Here is a 20806-nt window from a genome sequence, read left to right as displayed (position 1 = left end):
CACCTATTTAGGTGGAAAACGAAATTTAAGTTTTGGGGGGTAAATGAGCATACCGGATTCTCATTTTTTCTAATTCTAATTTTGACTGTACAGACCCAAACAACGAATTACAATTTTTTAAGAATCAGGTATACAATTCTATTCTAATTCCAGCAACCAAACAGGCCCTACTTCATTCCAACACTGAAAGTGTTAAATAGTCAAAGTTGATTTATTTTTTTCAAGCTTTATTTTCTCTTTAGTGTGTCATGTTTAAGAGTGGCCCTCTTTTTCAAGGAATTCTATCTTTCTGCCTTCTTGCTCTGCTGCTTCCTTCTGATGTCGCAGAGAATTGCCTTTCGAGTCACTTTATATTGCTATGTCTGGCTGATCAGTTCTATGCAACCTTGAATTGCTTAGCAGCTTATGGAGGAGTTCAGACGCTACAAACCTCAGTCATCTCAATTTTCCCTCTTCGAAAGAAAAACATTCGACATTTTCCTGAGCTTTCGGGGTCCCGATGCGAGGAAAACCTTGGCTGACCATCTTTACCAATCTCTGTGCTCTAAAGGATTGCGTGTCTTTACAGACAGTGAGGAATTGGAAAAGGGTAAAGATATTGGATGGAGTTTGCAGCAGGCCATTCAAAACTCTACCATCCATATACCCATATTTTCCCCTGATTATGCCAGTTCAGTGTGGTGTCTCCGAGAGGTCTCTCTTATGTGGGAGCTTAACTGTACAGGAGCGCACATTATGATACCTCTCTTTTATAATGTGGAACCGTCACATGTCAGGCATGCACTAGGTTCATATGCTGAGGCTTTCGATAGACATCACACTCAAGGTCGTTGTAGCCCACAGGTGATTCGAGACTGGAAAAATGTGCTGCATAAAGTTGCTTGTGTTACTGTTGTTTTTATGAATCATAGCTATGTAAGAAATACGGAATTCATGTTTTGTGCGATGTGGCAGGTACGAAGGGAAGCTTGTGAATCAAGTGGTGGAGGATGTTGTACACTCTTTGGATTTGGGAATGCAAGATTTGGCCCAACACACTGGGACTCAAACCCTGCATAGAGGAGTTGCGAGAGTCGTTGAAATTGGGCGATGAGAAAATTGGTAGGCTTACCCTTGGCATATGGGGCATTACCGGTCTGGGTAAAACAAACCTGTCAAAAGCCCTTTATAACGAGGTCCGTCACCTCTTCAACGCTGCTTCTTTTGTATCTAAGGTAAAGCTTGAGGACTCCCGCCATTGCCTTATAAAGTTGCAGCAACAGATCCTCAAGGATCTCTTGAGAACTAAGATAAAGCTTAATGATTTAGACCATGGAAAAATTGCAATGAGAATTCGCTCGGCTTCCCTAAAAGCACTGGTAGTCTTGGATGATGTTGACAATGTGCAACAGTTGGATGCTCTGATGGGTGACTGGTTCGGAGAGGGAAGCAGAATAATCATTACAACACAAAATGAACGTGTGTTGAAGGTGCGACAAGTTGATGTGATTTACCCCATGAGAGGACTTGAATTTGCTGAGGCTATGGAGTTGTTCTGTTGGCATGCCTTTCGCAGAGAGAACCCGAAGAGCGGTTATGAAGATAAGAATTGTGAAAACTTGTTCGGGTCTTCCTCTGGCTCTGGAGATTGCAGGTGCAGATCTGTTTGGTAGAGACAATAATAGGTATTGGCCTGAAGTCATGCACAAACTCGAAACTGTCGGCCACGATTCTGTCTTTAAAACCCTCGGAATCAGTTACGATAACCTGGGCCCCGTAGAGCAACACATCTTCGTAGACATAGCTTGCTTGTTCGTTGAAATTAAGAGTAGGGACTTCGTTTCGAATAGGGCTTTCAGCAAGGTTTTTTTTGTTAGATTCTGAAATGCTTTTGGTTTTGATTCTGTGTTTGCAAGTCTTGAAACACTTAAAGAGAAGGGACTCATTGTAATGCACAAGTACAGATATATTAAGGGCAAGGATGATGATGTAAATGAAGAGGAGCACACTGATCACTACTTTTGTGAATTTTCCATGCATGATCAGATAAGAGACATGGGTAGACGAATTATTCTAGAGGAGTCATTGAACGATCCAAGAAAACGCAGTAGAGTTTGGCGGGAGGAGGATATATGCTCTCTAATGGCTGTACTGCCATCCAGGTAATATTCAATGGTTCATCATCTGTTTCGAACTCTCTAGAACTAAGTTGTTTTTCAGATTTGTATTTAACATTGCAAGCTAAACTGATATATAACTGAAGAACTACGACGGAATAATTCCCACTTTTTTTTTCTGGCTGTGCTTGCTTTTTCTTTTGGGTTATGTAACTGCAGGGTTTTAGAGAGTGATTTTATTTTGTCCAAATAATTTTCTGGGTCTAGAGGTTTTTGTTGAGTTTTAAAATTGCAGAAAAAGAAAAGAGAAATCTGAATAACACAAACACACATATCCAGAAATCTTACACAGACTAAGAAGAACATGAGATTTATAGTGGTTCATCCAAAACTGGACTATGCAGAGGATATCTCTATTACTTAATATGTGTTACAATATTGAAGATTTAGTATATTGTTTTTCACAGTACTTTCCAAGCATATACCATGGAAGAGAAACGAGTGGAATATTGACAGTCAACAGTTAATAAATGAATAAAATGATTGGACTTCACTGACAGAACTGTTACCAACAGAACCATTACAATCTCTCACTTGAAGTCCAGTCAGTACTGCGAGCCGCACAGAGATATCCCTCACTTGATCTTTATGGCTATGTCATCACAATTCCAAGAGAAGCTCTACATAATTCAAACCTCTCCCAAGATACAACCTTTGTTAATGCATCTGTGTGATTAAATTTAGTATCACTTTTCTCAAACTGTAATTTGCCTTCTTCAAGAGAATGATGGATGAATGATATCTAGTCTCTATATGCTTTGTGCAACTATGGAAAGCTGAATTTTTACTATTTAACCAAATGGATGACACTCCTACTATCACAGAATAGAGTGAAATTAGATTGCTTACACCCCAACTCTCCGAAAAATTGTTGTAGCTATATCATCTCTTAAGCTCCCTCAGTGAGAGCAATGTATTCAGCGTCAATAGAGAAAATAACATCTTGTTGCTTACGAGAGGCCCAGTTGATCGCTGCCCTGATAAAAGTAAACACACATCCTGTAGTAGATCTCTTATCTAAATCTCTAGCTATATCAGAATCAACATAACCACAAAGAAGAGTATCCTTGGCAATAAAGTGCAATACATAATAAGAAGTACTTTACAAGTACTGAAGAATGCACTGAACTGCTTGCCAATGAGATTTTCCTAGATTACTCATAAAGCTGCTGACAACTCCCAATGCATGAGTGATATCCAGACAAGTACAAACCATGGCATACATGAGGCTGCCTACTGCAGAGGAATATGAAACACTATCCATCTCATTCTCTTCTTCCGGAGTTGAAGGATACATCGCAAAGAAAACCGAAAGCGAGCAGCCAATGGAGTAGAAATGGATTTGGCATGACATATTAAACTTGTCTAAAACTTTTTAAAATATATTTTCCCGGAGATATCTGATTTCTTGTTTTTGTCTGTTTCTGATTATATCCATCCCAAGAATCCTCTTTGCTGCCCCTATATCTCTCATGGAAAAATGAAGAGCCAAATGCATTTTAAATCATGGATAACCTCCACCAGAGGAGGCAGATTCAATTCCCCCTAGAGAATTTTAGGCACATCATGCTATTGAAAGTGTATATCCCACCTTCAGTCACCCTGGTGAAACAAGTGTATGCGTTGCAACAAGTCCATCCATTTCATTCAACAGCAAAAGCAGAGGCAGCGGTACCAGAGTGCCTAGTTCACCTCGTTGACCCCCCTACTCCCATAAAGGCAGCACCAGTAATTCCCAAGCAATAATAGAATAATACGCAATAATCTGCAATAATTATTTGAGGGGCCTACAAGCCATATGTGCGGGGATGGATAGCTGGACACTATTTCTGACAACCAACATATCATCAACATAAAGTAAAAGAATTACGAAGTCATCATTTTGAAGACACTTGTAGTAAACACATGGGTCTGATTTGCAGCGGATAAAATTTTGTTGAGTTATAAAACTTTCGAATTTTAAGTACCACTATCTCGGGGCTTGCTTAAGCCCATACAAACTCCTCTTCAACCTGCAATACAAATGCTATGGTCTCTGTTTGGCAAAACCTGTTGGCTGCTTCATATATGATTCCTCAATATCACCATGAAGAAACATTGTTTTGACTTCATGTTGCTCAAGCTCAAGATCCTAAGCAGCTGCCATATCCAAAACCAAACGAATTGTTCATATTTTTACACCTAGTAAGAAAATTTCATTAAAATCAACGCCCTTTTGTTGAGCACAAACTTTCATCACTAATCTGGCCCTGTATCTCTTTCATCCTCCATCTTCCTCTTCTAACTGGTTAACCCATTTATTTTTAAAAGCTTTTCGATTTGGTGGAAGTGGAACTAAATCCCAAGTTTGATTGGCTTTTAAGGAATCCAAATCATCATTCATTGCATCCATCCAATGTACTGATTTAACATCATTACATGTTTGTTTCAATGTTTGAGGCTCTGCCTGATCATAACACAAAGAAAACAACAATTCATAATCATCAAATTTACGTGGGCTTTTTTGTTCTTTAGTAGAGCTTCATAGCTGAATTCCCTGTTCAATTTCTTGATGTGGAATGTCACCAAGTCCTTGTGTATGTTCAACTGTTCGATGTGGATGTGGAATTGGAGCAGAAATATGTTGGGCTGCATTTGTAAGAAATTTCATCAAGACCTTGAGGAACAATGGGGTTTTGGTCAATGACTGAAGAACTCCAATGATAAGTTGCTGAATAGGCATGGCAGCATTTGTAAGAGGTTGCACATGCGAGTGGGAAGGCTGGGTGCGTGTGTCGGGTAGAGAGAGTGACTTAGTCTACGTTGAAGGGAGTGTGAGGGGTGCGGATGAAACAAAGCATCATGCTCTGTAGCAGCTATATGGTCCAAAAACAGGTTGGGCGGAGTGTTGATTGGGTGAGACCACGCAGGAGAAGGTGGAGTCTGTGGGTGTGGAAAAGTAGAAACTGCAGGCGTGTGTATGCTCAGCTGCATGGGAGAACAAATGGGGGGCATAGTAAACAGAGGAGTATCCTTTGTTCTTGATACCGCTGAGGAAGTGGTACCACAAGTGGTCAGGGGTGTATGAGTTACTGATGGCGAATTAACTAGAGGGGGCTGGGAAATAAATGGAAGGGGCATTGAAGTAGTAATAGAAGAGTTATGAGAAGACAAAAGACCAATAGTAAAGGGATGGAAACTCATAGTGGGTCTCTTAGAAGCAGTAGTACCAGGGGTTGTAATTGTGCCATTATCAAACGTATCAAATTGGATAGAATCATTTGAAGAAAGACTTTGAGTTTTTAGACCTAAGAAAGATTTCTTATTGAAGACATCCCAAATATGAAGCACTTTATAAGCAATCGGATTCCACAAACAAAAATCGAATTGATCTTCACCATACCCCAACAGAATGCACCTCATAGGATTTAAAATCCAATTTCATTCGCTGTTCTTTAGGATTGTGAACATAAGCATCATAAACAAACACACCCAGGTGATTGAGTGAAATTCTTTTCCCAAACTGTTGTTCTTCCAGAATATCAAAATCGAGATGAGATGAAGGAGCACAGATGATTAATAAACCACAACATTACATGCTTCTGTCCAAAATTCTTTCCCCAAACCAGCATTGGAGAGCATACACCGAGCTCCTTCCTAAATAGTCCGATTCAACCTCTCAACTGCACCATTTCTATAAGGTGTAAAGGAAATTGTTTTAATCTTGCGAATCCCATTATCTACACAAAAATCTCTAACTCCGAAGAGTAAAACTTGCTACCATAATCAGTTAATAGACATTTGATTTTCTTTCCAATCTGATTTTCAGCCATAGCCTTCAAACTTTTGAATTTGGAAAAGACCTCTGTTATCTTATTCAACTTATGTTTCACCTTTACCAACAATATTACATTCTCTTTGTTATCTCCAAGGAAGACCTTACCAAACATACCTTCGTGATAATTTGTGAAAGCACTCCAACATGGAGTAGCATGAAGGAAGCACTAGAATTGAGAACCCACAAACTTGCTTTTTTCTCACTGCTTGTGAGAACCAAAACTCCCATCATCTTTAGCAGCTATGATATTTACACCATCATCTATCACTTTATTTTTGGGCCTTTTTATAATTCCAACATTGCCTTTTTGTGTGTCCTAGTTTACCACAAAACCAATACGGACCATTTCTGCCTCCAGATTTTGAATGATGTGTAGATCTGGACCTGCCATTCTTGTTATGTTTGCCTCTTTTGCGACTTCTATCTCAATAGCTTGTTTTCATAGCAATTAATGCATCACCGGAGGAAGATTCTTGATTCTAACTTCGCATGTCTTTGCTGAGAAGTGTAGTTGCAACCTCATCGAATTTGAATTTGCTTTTGGCAGCGACTGAAGTGCTGATTGCCATTACTACCCCTTTCCAACTATTTGGTAGTGAACATAACAATAAATTAGCTTTTATCTCATCATCTAGAGGTATGGAGACTGAAGAGGTATGCAGACTGAAGACTGAAATCAATTGAGAAACTGGAGTATAGAACTCATTAAGGTGATTGGACATAACCCCACCTTCTTTGATTTTTGTACAACTTTTTCATTATAAATACCTTGTTCGATGCTGATGTTATTTCATATAATGAAGACAAATTTCCACAAAGCTCTCACATTGTCTTCTCCGCTGAGACATTAAATAACACCTTACTTGAGAGTGATAGACAAATTGTTTCTCTTGCCTTTAGATCGAGCTTCTTCCACTTGTCATCCATTAAGGAACCTTGACCCTTTGCTTTACCAAGCATTGCGGGTGCCAGATCCTGCTCGATGAGCAGTGATTCCATTTGCACTTTCCATAACCCAAACCTCATCCACGGGGCCGAGAAACTTTCACCGATTACAAGAAAATCTAATCGAGCTCCCCCAACTCTGATACCAATTGTCGAGTTTACAAATTGCAGGAAAAAAAAAGTGAAATCTGAGCAACACAAACACACTTATCTAGAAATCTTACACAGACAAAGAACAACATGAGATTTATAGTGGTTCATCGAAAACTAAACTACCTCCGCTCTTCAAACAGAAGATATCTCTATTACTTAATCTCTGTTACATTACTGCAGCTTCAGCATATTGTTTTTCATAGTACTTTCCAAGCGTAGAACCGTTACAGTTTTTTGAGTATGTCTGGAAAGACGTTTTGGGACAAAAGAGTGCATTTTGTTTCATTTACTATAGTTAAAACCTTGCTTAGTTTTTGTAGAATCACGTATAATTTTCTGCTGCTTTTAGTGCTCAACTTTGGGTCTCTTCCGCAGATCTGAGTACATACTATCATAAACTCTATTCGGTTTTGCTAAATGATGCGGTGCCTTCAATCTTAAACAGGAAAATTCAAGTGTAGAGGGTCTAATGTGGAGAAGGCGTATGGAGCTTGAACATTTAGACACATTGGTCCCATTGCACAAGCTGGGATTCTTGCTGTGGTTGGAATTGCAGGTCGAGACTGAGATTAAAAGACAACCTACAAGCCTAAAATATCTGGTCTTATCTGACTGTCAATTGAAGGAATATGATACCTAGGTCTATTTTTCTGCCCAAGTTTTATAGTAAAAATAAACCACAAAGTAGTATGCAAATTATTCATTGGTTTGCAGGGATAATAGTCTTGTACATGATCTCAGCATACTATTTGTTCTGATAGATGGTTGGAACGGAGAGCGGTAGTGACGTCAATGGATCATCTGTTCTTCCTTCTGTTTTGCCAAATTCTGCAGCCAGTAGAGAGAGAGTCGCGGTGACAGGAATTCGCCGGTAAAGTTGCAAATAAAAAGGATAGCTAGAAATCTAAAACATATGACCTTATCAAAGTTTCGATTGGAGCAGAGAGATCCACAGGTCAGTTACTCTGCTCAACAATCAGGAAAAATATAAAGTTAGCTTTGTCTTTGCGCCGATATTTAATGCGAACGACGTCTCACAGCTCCTTTGTTCTGACAGATTACTGGAAATAGTAGCGGCAGAGACAGTACTGAATCCCCTCCAAGTGCCCTTTCCTCTGTCCTGCCTGACTCCATAGCCCAACTCAAATATTTGAGATACCTTGACACGAGCGGCACCAAACAGACTCGTCTTCCTGAAGAAATTTGTGAAATTCACGGCTTGGAAGAACTATATTTAAGCGGATGCAATTTAAAAGCCCTACCTTAAGCCTTTGGAAATCGCCTTTGGAAATCTTATCAATCTAGAAATCCTTGACGTAAGTCAGAATTTCTTGTCAGAATTTCCACCCAGTTTTGGACGTCTGAAATCTCTTAAGGAATCTGGAGATGGCCTGGAATGAACAACTTGTAGCATTTCCTACGCTTCCAATGCGCCTCATTACTCTAGATGCCAAAGGATGCTCAAAACTGCAAATAATATCCCTGACAGAAGATTTGATGTTTTTGAAGACTCTGGATTTATCTCATTGCAAAAGTCTCACTGGGCTTTCAATACCGGTCACATGCTGGTCTTTGAGAGATCTAAAACTAGATGGATGTAAGGAACTTGAAAAATTAGAGTATCTTCCCGAATGTCTCGCCTCTATACGCACTTCAGGATGCTCAAAGTTGCAGACAATTAACTTCAATAGGACGCCTGTCTCGTTATACGGACCTCAGCAGGCTTCTTATTCTCCGGATGTGGCTGTTTTATTTGATTGTGCCAAGGCTTATTCTGCTCCTGCCGAAACTGATTTTTTAGTTCCTTCCTTCGGCAGGTAACTATTGTTTTCGTTGAATTTACTTATATTTCTGTTTGTCCAATCAAATTTCAGGATTTTTTAACATATTTGCATATGATATAGTTTTGATAATTTTCATATAATTATTAGAATTTAATAATACAAATTATTTACAATCCTATTTGTTCTCATAGAAAATAGCAATCAGAAAAATAATATTCTCCAACTTTAATTCCAAAAAAATGTCACCATCGCTTTAAATACTTTCCAACATCATTTATTTAATAAGTTTGCTAGCATACGTAACTCTGCCATAAATACTGCACTACCATTGCATATCTGGGCTAATCAAACCTTTTCATCTGTACTCCATCAGTGGCAAGTGATTGCAAATTCAAAATTGATTAAACATTAATTAATGTTTCAGTCGGTGGCATTCATCTGTTTGAGTTCTGATGTAATTACTTGACTGATAAGATCACCATAAATTATCTTCCGCCGCCTGACTTTGATGGTCCAATTCTTTCCCTCGCATCAAATCTGACCTATAATTATCTATTAACGCTAACCCTTGTTATGCAATTCTTTTTCTGAAGCTAGGGCAACAGGATCTATTCGTGGTTTTGTTCTGCGAGGCTCTGTCGAAGAGTTTCAGGTGTTGAAAAAATTGGGTCTGTGGTGGGAATTTCAGCTTTCGTTCAATTGTTTGCATTTTCTTTTTCTTTTGGTTCATCTAGTTTTGTGTTTGTTGAACAGAAATGTAGTCGTGCCTTGACAAAAATGACCTGTAAGTTTGCCATCGAGGTCAGTTATATTTCATGGATTTTTAATTCATCACCACTATGGCCTTGTTTATTCGTTTTCCTGCATGCTTGGGTTCGGCTTAAACACTCGTGACCTCCGCGTGCTTTTTACTTGCGAGTCCCTCTCATGATTCACATTCTTGCAATCGTCATGCCCATTATAAATAAGCTTTGGACCTGTAGATTTCTTGATATACACAGTGGGTATCCATCCAAATAAGGTATATGGCTGGCTATATACACACAACTTTAACAATGGGTATTTAGAGGGCAATGTCTAACTATAATTCTTCAGTATGTTGGTGATAGGCTTTGTAAAATTGTCTCTGACCTTTACCTGGGTAAGTCGACGCTCTCGTGGCTTCCAATCATGCAATTGTGGGGCATTCTCTCAAGCAACAGTCTTCTTTGCACACTGAACTGAGCGTTTGTAATAGCAGTCATAACACAGGCAACAAGGTAGCAGATGAAGGTCTGCTTCGCCAGCAAGTGAATTGTTCGACAAGGAGATTCACACACAAGGTCAGTTAAGTTTTCTTTCCATTGAAATTGAAGTGTAATATTTTGTATAAGGAATTTTGTTCAAAATCAAATCAAATTTATTCAAATGAGCAATTGGCCCAAATTTTCTTTTTTCATATATGTTAGTAGAATGTTAGAATGAGTGTGTTAGCAAATTGGGAAAGATAGGATGGTTGAGTATGACTGATGGGTGGATTGGTTGTCTAGAAAGCACAGGCTTATATGAATCCTATGCTTTGTAACTAAGTGAGACAGGTGGTTTTATGCATGGACGGTGCAGTCATTGCATAGTTGGCCTATTTGTAAATTGAGCTGCTGAGAATAGGTTGAACGTCAATGAAACAAAATATTGCTAATACAAAATATTGCTAATACAGTAATACTTAATCAGAGTAAACCCATAAAATGTTTGACAAAATGTTTTGTACAGAATTGACATGCTACATGTGGCTGCACCTGCAAAGGAAACATTTTTTGTCAGTTTGAATGATGAAAGGGTTTTTGTATAAATTTTCTACATATTCAACTTCGAATCAAATGAGACTTTACATGTATATTTACCAGTTTGTTTTCCTCAATTTTATGAGAAGTTGAGCGGCTGCAACTATGCATAGAAAGGTCCTGTGGACCTATTGGTATGCTGCAGGCAAGATTTTAAATGAAGTTTGAAGCCCCATAATATAAAATTTTGAGCTTATGGATACTTCATTTCTTTTCCAATATTTCCTGAAAGTGCTTCAGCATTTATTTCGGTTTATAACATTTTTTAGTGGTTGTTTTTCAGATTAGCTATTTACTTTGACATCATTGTTTATGAAAATTTTATTTTCTTTTGATGTGAACATTATTGCACAGATTGTGACTTTGTAGCTTAACAGGTAGATATAATAAACACTTAGGCATAGGTCAATGTGTATAATGCAAAAAACTAGACTATTTCCGAATGATTATGGTTTATGTACTTTAGAGCAGCAGTGTAAATTTGAGAAGTTACTATACTTTTTCTCTAGATAATTAGCTTCCTTACTAGCACTTGGGCCAAAACTGAGCTCTAAGACATAAAAATATGAAAAGAGAACTATAAAACAAAAAATAACTCAGATTGTAAAATCCAACATATGTGATTAGTAGCCAAATCAAATTCTTTATTACACCCTCCAATCCAGACTCACAGAGAGGAAAACAATAGCCATCCGACAATTTCTTCACAAAAACTTCAAACTTCAAATTAAATCTTATAAATATCACCAAATGCACGATTTTTTTGAAGCAATGTATGTATTTTAAAGCAAAGTTTGTCAGTGCAGCCTAAAAACCTTATCTTCTCTGGAAGTTGGAAGTTGGCCTGCTGATCCTTGGCATTATTTCTTGATCCACGACTTTACCAATCCGAGATTTCTCCATGATTCCATCAGTAATATTGACAGGTTCATAGAAGGCTTTCTCTATTTTGGTATAGCTTCAAGGAGCTCTAAATGCTATCCTACTCAGCGTCACATATTTTGCAATCCTTCTGCTCATGTTTGTTCTTTTCGGTAACACTAATTTTGTTTATGAGATCTTCTCATTCCTCTTATCTTTCTCCTGATCATCCTCATGGTTCGCTTCTTCTTCCCCTCACTCTGAATTTTACCTAGCCCAAGAACAATTATTTCCATTATGGGAATGCTGTACATTCTACTGCAAAAGGTTAACCATAATCATCTCATCTCCTCAGAGTAAGGCTCTTTCCCCATAGGACGGAGAAATTTCTTGTCGTCCTCATTAAGCTCTCCAAAAAATCTACCTCTATATTCTTATAAGAAAAAAAATCATTTTCAAAGAATTTTAAAGCAAGGTCAAGCTGCTGGTCATGAAAGAATATATATTATGTTTTGGGATGGATGACATGGTAGATAGGTGGCTTCAAGTTTCAACAATCCCATGCCTCTGCACATTTGTTTAGCTATGCATACATTGTGGGAAGTCTTCATTTTACAATTTATGAACCATGACATTTTCTATGAAAGAGCATGTAAGTAGGTATTATCTATCTATCTAGTCGGGGTAATTTATCATTCAATATAAGTTGCATAGTGCTACCATTCCCACAAATGGCGTGCACAGCATAGAGTGGGCACATTTGTCTTGAAGTTGAACGCCATAATTTGTAGCATGCATTTTTGTCATATTTTTAATGTCTGAAATTTCTTATAGCAGTGATTATCTCATGTCAAGGAGGACGTACAGAACAACTTTTCTATCATTTGTACTTACAGGTGAGCAAAATAATAAATTCCAATAGAGAGTTATAAATACAAAAGGAAAGAAAATACTGAGGTAATATTTGCAATAGTGTCACATGTCCAATTTGACAAGAACATGCAAAAAAAGTGTCAAGAGAATTAGAGTATACACGACATATATTTTTGATGAATGTGCGTTATAATTAAAGAAAAAATTGCACAGGAACTATAAGAGGACTCATTAAACCAATTACTATTAAAGACGATGCCATATTTCTCCATCCTTTGTATTAAATGACATTTCAGTCAACTTAAATACTTAATTTAAATCCTTAACAATCTCATAATTTATATATTTTAAAAGTTTACAAGCTTTGACTTCAAAAAATTAAATTATTTCAACTAAAATAAAAGAGCTCTTTCATAGTTTAAGTCTGATTATTACTATAGTATTTTGTTTATGTTCACAACTTGAATTATATTTTGTATTCATAAACAATGATCTTATTGATATATTGGCTTCGAGAATGTTTTTTTTTTGGTGAGATAATACAACACTTATTTACAACTTATTTAGCATGTGTTTGACCTGTGCTTAAATTTTAATTTGATGAATCTCATACCATGTTGTAGAGCTCCCATTTCACACATTTCACACATTCATATTTCAATTGAAGCTATCGCATCTCTATTAGAACCTTCGTTATACAAATAACACCAGTTTCTCAAAGTTAAAGGGTGTAAAAATAAGCACAAGAGCTAATGAAACAAAATAAATATTCATGACATCTTTGGTTAACATGCGTTGCAAAAATTGACTTTGTTGTTAGTTCTACCTTTTTGTTTAGGTACAAGTGTGCCAACCACAATAGATAAAATAAATTATATAGACATAAAAGCCTTTAAGAAGAATGGAAAAAGTTAAAACTTATAAACATAAATTCGATACAATTGGTCTTCACGAATTTGAAGCCCTCAATAGCATCCAACATTCTATTTCAAGTTCACAATTAAATGTACAACTTGACTTAACTCTTACCCCAAAACTCACTACATTAAAGGCAAGAATTGTGGTGCTTGCGCCCCTTGTTGAAAATTGAGATGAAAGAGCTACACATGATAGGCTGTGAGAAAATTCGACTTAATGTTTACCAATTATTGAAGGTACGTTTTGTGCATCGGCTTTTTCTTCGATTTTGAGTGGCATTTTTATGGCAATGTTTGTTTAGGCATCAGTTTGGAAACTTGGTTTTTTTTTGTTAACTCTCTTTTTGCAAAAAATAAATTTTTGAATTCTGATGGCTGTAGCCATTTTTATGGTCTCTAACTTTGGTCTATTGGTGAAGTTGAATGGCTAACAAAGAGCCCACTAGGGATCAAGTCTTGCTGAGTGCAAGGCCCAAAGACATCATAAGGATGAGGCCGGGTTCGTGCCTCGGGCGAATTTGGTAGCGTAGATGCTCTTCAGTCCTTGGCTCTAAGCCGAAGAGGTTTCAAGCATGAGTGGGCCCGTATCGAGTTCCTAAAATGTTTAGGTGGCCTTCACTGGTTGGTAGCTCGCAGGCTTTGTACTTCGCTGGACTACCTATTCATTAATTTTTCTTGCATGACTAAACATAGTTAATAAAATATTCCCCTTTGCAAATATTGGATATAATTATTTTGCAGGGAGAGGCCAATTGGAGATGCCCAGTTTAAAATGTTAAAATATGTAGATGAGCTTTCCAAAGAAAAATACAGTTTTCCGTAGATAGTGAGGTTAATCTCCAGATTTTGTTTGAATGATAGGCTTTTCCTCATTTGGAGCGACTGGATTTGTCACTATCATCTGAAGTAGCCGGTAGGTCTCAACCTCTTATAGGTCAAAAGAATCTCACGCTGCACACTTATGTGCAGCAATTTCCTTTTGCTTGGAGGTAACTGGAAGGGGGACTGCCCATCTTCCTCAGATCGATGTGCTAATGACATATGTGGACAACTTTGATGGATCCCTACTTTCTAAGGCTTTTCACGTCCCTTCACGCATGAAAGGAGATGGAAGTGGAGAGAATATCATGCGAGTATGCATTTGGGATACAAAAATCAGTTATTAAAGAGGGTACGGCGAATTGTTCATACTCTATACATGATTGTGCATTTGGGATACAAAATCAGCTATTAAATAGGGTACGGCAAGTTGTTCATACTTTGTACATGATCGGCCATCACAACAGGCACCGGCTACGATCCGGCTGCCCCAACTCTGCCGCTGCCCCAACTTGCACGTATGACCACATGCATTGTTCTGATTGACGTATTGTTCAACAGTTGAAATATAAACATTTGAAAAGTGCAACACAGAATTACACAAGCACTGAGGGTTTGCAAGGTGTACTGCCTGAGCGATGAGAAAGGGTAAAGAAGAGGGCTATAAAAGATGCCTGGAGCGCAAAAACGGTGGGAAAACTTATTATGTCTAAGAGATTTTTTAATATAAGATCTTGATTCTTATATTTAAAAATATTAAATAATCAAAATTAATTTATTTTTCAAACTTAATTGGAATTATATAAAGTTTAAGAGTGTTTTTTTAAATATAAAATCTTGCACAAAAGTAAAATGTATTTTAAAGTCATTGGTCTTATTTTTGGTTTGTTCATTCATAATTGACTATTAAATATATTAATTTAAAAAATTATAGTAGATAGTTGAAATCTTAAGTACAAAACCTAATAATATCCTGGAAGTATTTATGTGATACTTTAAATCATAGTTCTAATTTTAATTAAATATATTTTATTTATATTATTTAATAATCTTAATTTTAATGTAGTGTTGTATTTTTCTAATTATATATCATCATTAATATATTTTTAAATAAATTTATTTCAATATTTTTAGAAACAAATCAAATAAAAAATTAGAAGTCACTTTAACTTTTAATTATCATAACTTTATTATAAATTTTAAATATATTTTTCAAAAAAATTTCACAATTTTTTCTTGACTTAAATTGAATAATAGTAACAAAATACAAATATTATTAACATTGAAGTAAATATATCTTATTAGCTTTATTACTATTCGCTTGTTTAAATTCTTGACTTAAATTGAATAATAGTAACAAAATACAAATATTATTAACATTGAAGTAAATATATCTTATTAGCTTTATTACTATTCGCTTGTTTAAAGAGAAAAATATATAAGTATAACAAAGAGAAAAATATTTTTTATTCATTTTTATATTCTATTAAATTTTTAAAATAAGTAAATAAAAATAAAATTATTTTTATTCACTTAATTTAATTATTTTTCTACTTATTAACTTTTCTAAAGAAGTGAATAATTTTTTTTCTTCTCATTGTTATATTTTTATTTTTCTCTCACAAATTATTATAAAATGTTTCATTTGCTAATTCACAAAAAAAAATTAAAAAAATTAGTGACCCTAATACTTAGAAGGTAACATTCATCCTCATATATTTTATAAAATATATTTATATTAAGAATAAAAATTAAGAATTTAGTAAATTTTGAAATTTATAATTAATAAGTAGTTAATATCATAAATAAAATTTTTTAAATGGTTTTTATTTTAAAGGTTAAAAATATAAACTATTTTTACTTGTAATTTTATCTAATTTATATTTTTTAATATAAATTATATTTTTTCCAAAATTGTATTACTTACTAGTATCATAAGTACAAATAAAACTTGTTTAAATATATTTACTTTGAAAGACTTAAAATCTTTTTGATTTTGTTGGTATGTACTCACTAACATTCTTTCACATATTTTATTTTACAAATTAGATTATATAAAATGTTTTTACTTATTATTAAGATTATTTTTACTATTCTTATAACAAGATATATCTAAAAGATTCAACTCATTTCATTTGTCTCATAAGAAAAAAGAATTAGAAACATTATTACTTAATAAATATCAAATATAAATAAAATTTATTTACTTTGTAGATTTTCTTTAATTTATTTAATTTACTTCAATGTTAAAAATTATTCTACATATAAATTGTAGAATAATTTGATAAACTAAAGAACATTTTGTTATTTTAACTATTAATTTAAAATATATATTGAGATCTTTTTTAGCAAATACTATATCTACATATGAATGTAGAATAATTTGATAAACTTTATTTTAAGTTATTAATTTAAAAAATATATTAAGAAGTTCTTCAGCAAATAATATATATATTTTAATATATTACTATACAGACATAGAGTGATTGGACGAAATCTGGAAGAAAGCGAAGGAAGTATGCCTGTGTTGTCAGAGCAGACGGGCAGCATAGGGCAAATGTGGGGCAGAGTTGGGGCAGCTAGATGGTGCAAATAAGTGCAACATTTGTTGGGCACACATTTGCCCAACTCAGCCCCCATTTGCCCGGCACCAACTATAGTGCAACTTATTTGCACCATCCGGTTGCCCCAACTCTGCCCCACATTTGCCCTATGCTGCCCATACGCTCTGACAACATGAGCGTACTTCCTTTGCTTTCTTCCAGATTTTGTCCAATCACTCTATGCCTGTATAGTAATATATTAAAATATATATAGTATTTGTTGAAGAACTTCTTAATATATTTTTTAAATTAATAATGTAAAATAAAGTTTATCAAATTATTCTACATTCATATGTAGATACAATATTTGCTAAAGAAGATCTCAATGTATATTTTAAATTAATAGTTAAAATAACAAAATGTTCATTAGTTTATCAAATTATTCTACAATTTATATGTAGACTAATTTTTAACATTGAAGTAAATTAAAGAAATTTAAAAAATCTAGAAAGTAAATAAATTTTATTTATATTTATGATATTTATTAAGTAATAATGTTTATAATTCTTTTTTCTTATGAGACAAATGAAATGAGTTGAATCTTTTAGATATATCTTGTTATAAGAATAGTAAAAATAATCTTAATAATAATTAAAAACATTTTGTATAATCTAACTTGTAAAATAAAATATGAGAAAGAATGTTAGTGAGTACAAACCAACAAAATCAAAAAGATTTTAAGTCCTTCAAAGTAAATGTATTTAAACAAGTTTTATTTGTACGTATGATACTAAGTAATAAAATTTTGAAAAAAAATAACTTTATATTAAAAAATATAAGTTTGATAAAATTACAAGTAAAAATAGTTTATATTTTTAACCTTTAAAATAAAATAAAAATAAAATTTGTATTTATGATATTAACTACTTATTAATTATAAATTTCAAAATTTACTAAATTCTTAATTTTTACTCCTCATATAAATATATTTTATAAAATATATGAGGATGAATGTTACCTTCTAAGTATTAGGATCACTAATATTTGTTTTTTTTTTGTGAATTAGCCAATGAAACATTGTATAATAATTTGTGAGAGAAAAATAAAAATATAACAATGAGAAGAAAAAAATTATTCACTTCTTTAGAAAAGTTAATAAGTAGAAAAATAATTAAATTAAGTGAATAAAAATAATTTTATTTTTATTTACTTATTTTAAAAATTTAATAAAATATAAAAATGAATAAAAAATATTTTTCTCCTTGTTATACTTATATATTTTTCTCTTTAAACAAGTGAATAGTAATAAAGCTAATAAGGTATATTTACTTCAATGTTAATAATATTTGTATTTTGTTACTATTATTCAATATAAGTCAATAAAAAATTGTGAAATCTTTTTGAAAAATATATTTAAAATTTATAATAGATTTATGATAATTAAAAGTTAAAGTGACTTCTAATTTTTTATTTGATTTGTTTCTAAAATTATTGAAATAAATTAAATTAATTAATGATATATGTAACGAGAAAAATGCAACACTACATTAAAATTAAGATTATTAAATAATATAAATAAAATATATTTAATTAAAATTAGAACTATGATTTAAAGGATCACATAAATACTTCTAGGATATTATTAGGTTTTGTACTTAAGATTTCAACTATCTACAATAATTTTTAAAATTAATATATTTAATAGTCAATTATCTATGAAAAACCAAAGATAAGACCAATGACTTTAAAATACATTTTACTTTTGTGCAATATTTTATATTTAAAAAAACACTCTTAAACTTTATATAATTCCAATTAAGTTTGAAAAATAAATTAATTTTGATTATTTAATATTTTTAAATATAAGAATCAAGATCTTATATTAAAAAAACTCTTAGACATTATATAAGCAACATTAAGTTTGAAGCACACAGAAATAAGATTTTCCGGCCCATTTTCACTCTCCGGGCATCTTTTATAGCCCTCTTCTTTACCGTTTCTCACCGCTCAGGCAGGACACCTTGCAAACCCTTGGTGCTTGTGATTTTGAAACACCTGTAATTCTGTATTGCACTTTTCAAATGTTTATATTTTAATTGCTGAACAGTACAGTTAGTCAGAATAGTAATGCGGTCATACATACAAGTTGGGGCAGCTGGATGGTGCAAATAAGTTGCACCGTAGCCGGTGCCATCACAACATGGGAATCATGTGTTGTTAAGGCAAGTGGAATTTCTCACCCTGGAAGAAAAAGCTATTTCTAAAAGTGCAAGACAATTTTCACAAAATCATGAACTGTTGTCCCCTTTTGAGGATATTACTCGTGGTTTTTAAAGTCCTTTTGTTAAGATTTGTTGATTTTTTTAGTCCTTTTGCTAAGATTTGGCTGGCTAGATAGATGCTGGTCATAAATGATGATGGAAGAAAGGTGGAAGAGTAATATCCTTTGTCATACTTCTATGATGGAGGAAAGCTACACTCTTTCATAAATTGTATAGGTTAAACAAGATCTCTATTGGAGCACGAGTCCTCCCTATTGTAAAAAGACAAGTAAAAATTATAGCTAAAAATGTATAGTATGTGAATATTCAATATTAATATTTTAATATTTATTTTAGAAGAGATTAATATTTGTGTATTATGAAATATATTTGATTTTAATTATGTAAAAAATTTAAAGTTAATTTTCTTAAAGTTTTAATATATTAAAATTAAGTTTATTAAAGTATTGGCAATCATATGATTCAATATTAAACTTGATTTGTACCATATATGTATGTAATTATTTGAGAAGATTTAGGTCTATTTCTTAATCAAATTTTCATATAAAAATCGATTAAGAATATCTAATGTGTATTATTACTTTCTATTTTGACAATTGTGTATCTACTTCTCTTCTTGAGATTTGGTAACATAATCTACCATTATTATTAGTTTATTTTTAATGTTAGGGTTGAAATCTTCTTTAAAGATCTTGTTTGAGCACAGAATATTAAGATCATATGACTCTTACCAATTTTTTTTATTTTAATACTTTGATTTGAATTAATTTTTTATTGTCTAAAATATGAACCATTTATTTTTAAATTAGGTATTGCAATCTAAATATAAACTCAAGATCCCTACTTATAAATAAATAAAAGTGCAAAATCATCTTTAAATCAATTAGATGAAAAAACACTAACAATTTACATCAAGGAGCCCTTTTAATATTTTAAAAAAACTTAAATAAAGTGTGTTTAATGAATGCCCTCTTTTGCAAAAGAATAGGGAGTGGATGAGTAGTTGTAAGACATTTAAAATCACATCATTTAATGGGAATTAAATATGTTTTTTTCTTATGGATGTTGCAATGAGATTAAATATGAAATCTCAAATACTTTGCATTAAGATGGAGGTTTTTGCGGACATGAGGACATGTTTTGACAAGCGGTAGTCAATGATTGAAACAACAAAATTAGGAGATGGCAATAGATATGTCGTAGGCTAATTCTTTTGCCAATTTTATATAAAGTTTCCCTCACAAATCACTTAATTAATAGGAATAAACCGTACAATAAATGCAATTAATGATGTCTATCTATAATTTTTCATATTATTTGAAGTGGGAAAATAGAATAAACCCTAGCAAAAATACAAGGGACCAATTGAAAAAAAGGAATAAATCAATATAAATTAATTTAAAAATAAAATTTTTGTTGAACTTTAGAACTTAATATTTTTTTTTGGGTTGCACAAATTAATAGGGGGTCTAATGAAAACATTAGTTCCCTGCCTATATATAGGCAGGGACTAATAATATTTTCAAATATTTTCTCATCATAAATAGTTATATATATTTTATATTATAAAATCTAAATTCAAAACATAAACAAGATTTTATTATATTTTCATACATTTAAAAATATTAATCTACAATATTTTTACATTATTTTATTTTTCCTTACATCTTGTTACTAACGATTATCTTTCTTCAATTATGATGAATTGAAAAGGTCTTTTTCAGAATGTTTATGTGATTTGTTGATTTAAGATTAATTATGTTTTCTTTTTTAAAACATAAAGTATCAATCATCCTTCTCCTTATTATTCATACTTCCTCTTTTTAGACAACA

At 33.2% G+C, this 20806-nt stretch overlaps 2 protein-coding genes across 5 annotated transcripts; both read left to right on the top strand.

Annotated features, from left to right (window-relative positions):
• The first annotated feature begins 249 nt into the window (after positions 1-249).
• On the top strand, positions 250-1320 carry LOC149557920 (toll/interleukin-1 receptor-like protein). The gene is made up of 2 exons (XM_089832376.1): positions 250-843; positions 955-1320. Exons 1-2 carry the CDS (start codon positions 406-408, stop codon positions 1057-1059), a joined length of 543 nt encoding a protein of 180 aa, XP_089688502.1. The 5' UTR covers positions 250-405; the 3' UTR covers positions 1060-1320.
• A 6209-nt stretch (positions 1321-7529) lies between these two features.
• Positions 7530-14940, top strand: LOC149557919 (uncharacterized). 4 transcript variants are annotated; one of them, XR_016364945.1, is made up of 6 exons: positions 7530-7711; positions 7833-8026; positions 8129-8888; positions 9951-10177; positions 13749-13950; positions 14191-14940. XR_016364945.1 is itself a non-coding variant. In XM_089832375.1 (4 exons), the coding sequence occupies exons 3-4, from the start codon at positions 8458-8460 to the stop codon at positions 10072-10074; spliced, it is 555 nt and encodes a 184-aa protein (XP_089688501.1). In that variant the 5' UTR covers positions 7530-7711; positions 7833-8026; positions 8129-8457; the 3' UTR covers positions 10075-10293. The 4 variants fall into 4 exon arrangements, 1 of the variants encoding a protein (XP_089688501.1); XR_016364946.1 differs by lacking the exons at positions 13749-13950; positions 14191-14940 and adding an exon at positions 10608-10880; XR_016364947.1 differs by lacking the exons at positions 13749-13950; positions 14191-14940 and adding an exon at positions 10385-10564.
• Positions 14941-20806: the final 5866 nt, after the last annotated feature.

Source organism: Cupressus sempervirens, chromosome 5 (genome assembly GCF_028749045.1).
Source record: "Cupressus sempervirens isolate cs-2001-9-10 chromosome 5, ASM2874904v1, whole genome shotgun sequence".
NCBI lineage: Eukaryota > Viridiplantae > Streptophyta > Pinopsida > Cupressales > Cupressaceae > Cupressus > Cupressus sempervirens.
The sequence above is the reverse complement of the archived record's forward strand: the minus strand, read 5'-3'. Positions and strand labels throughout refer to the sequence as shown.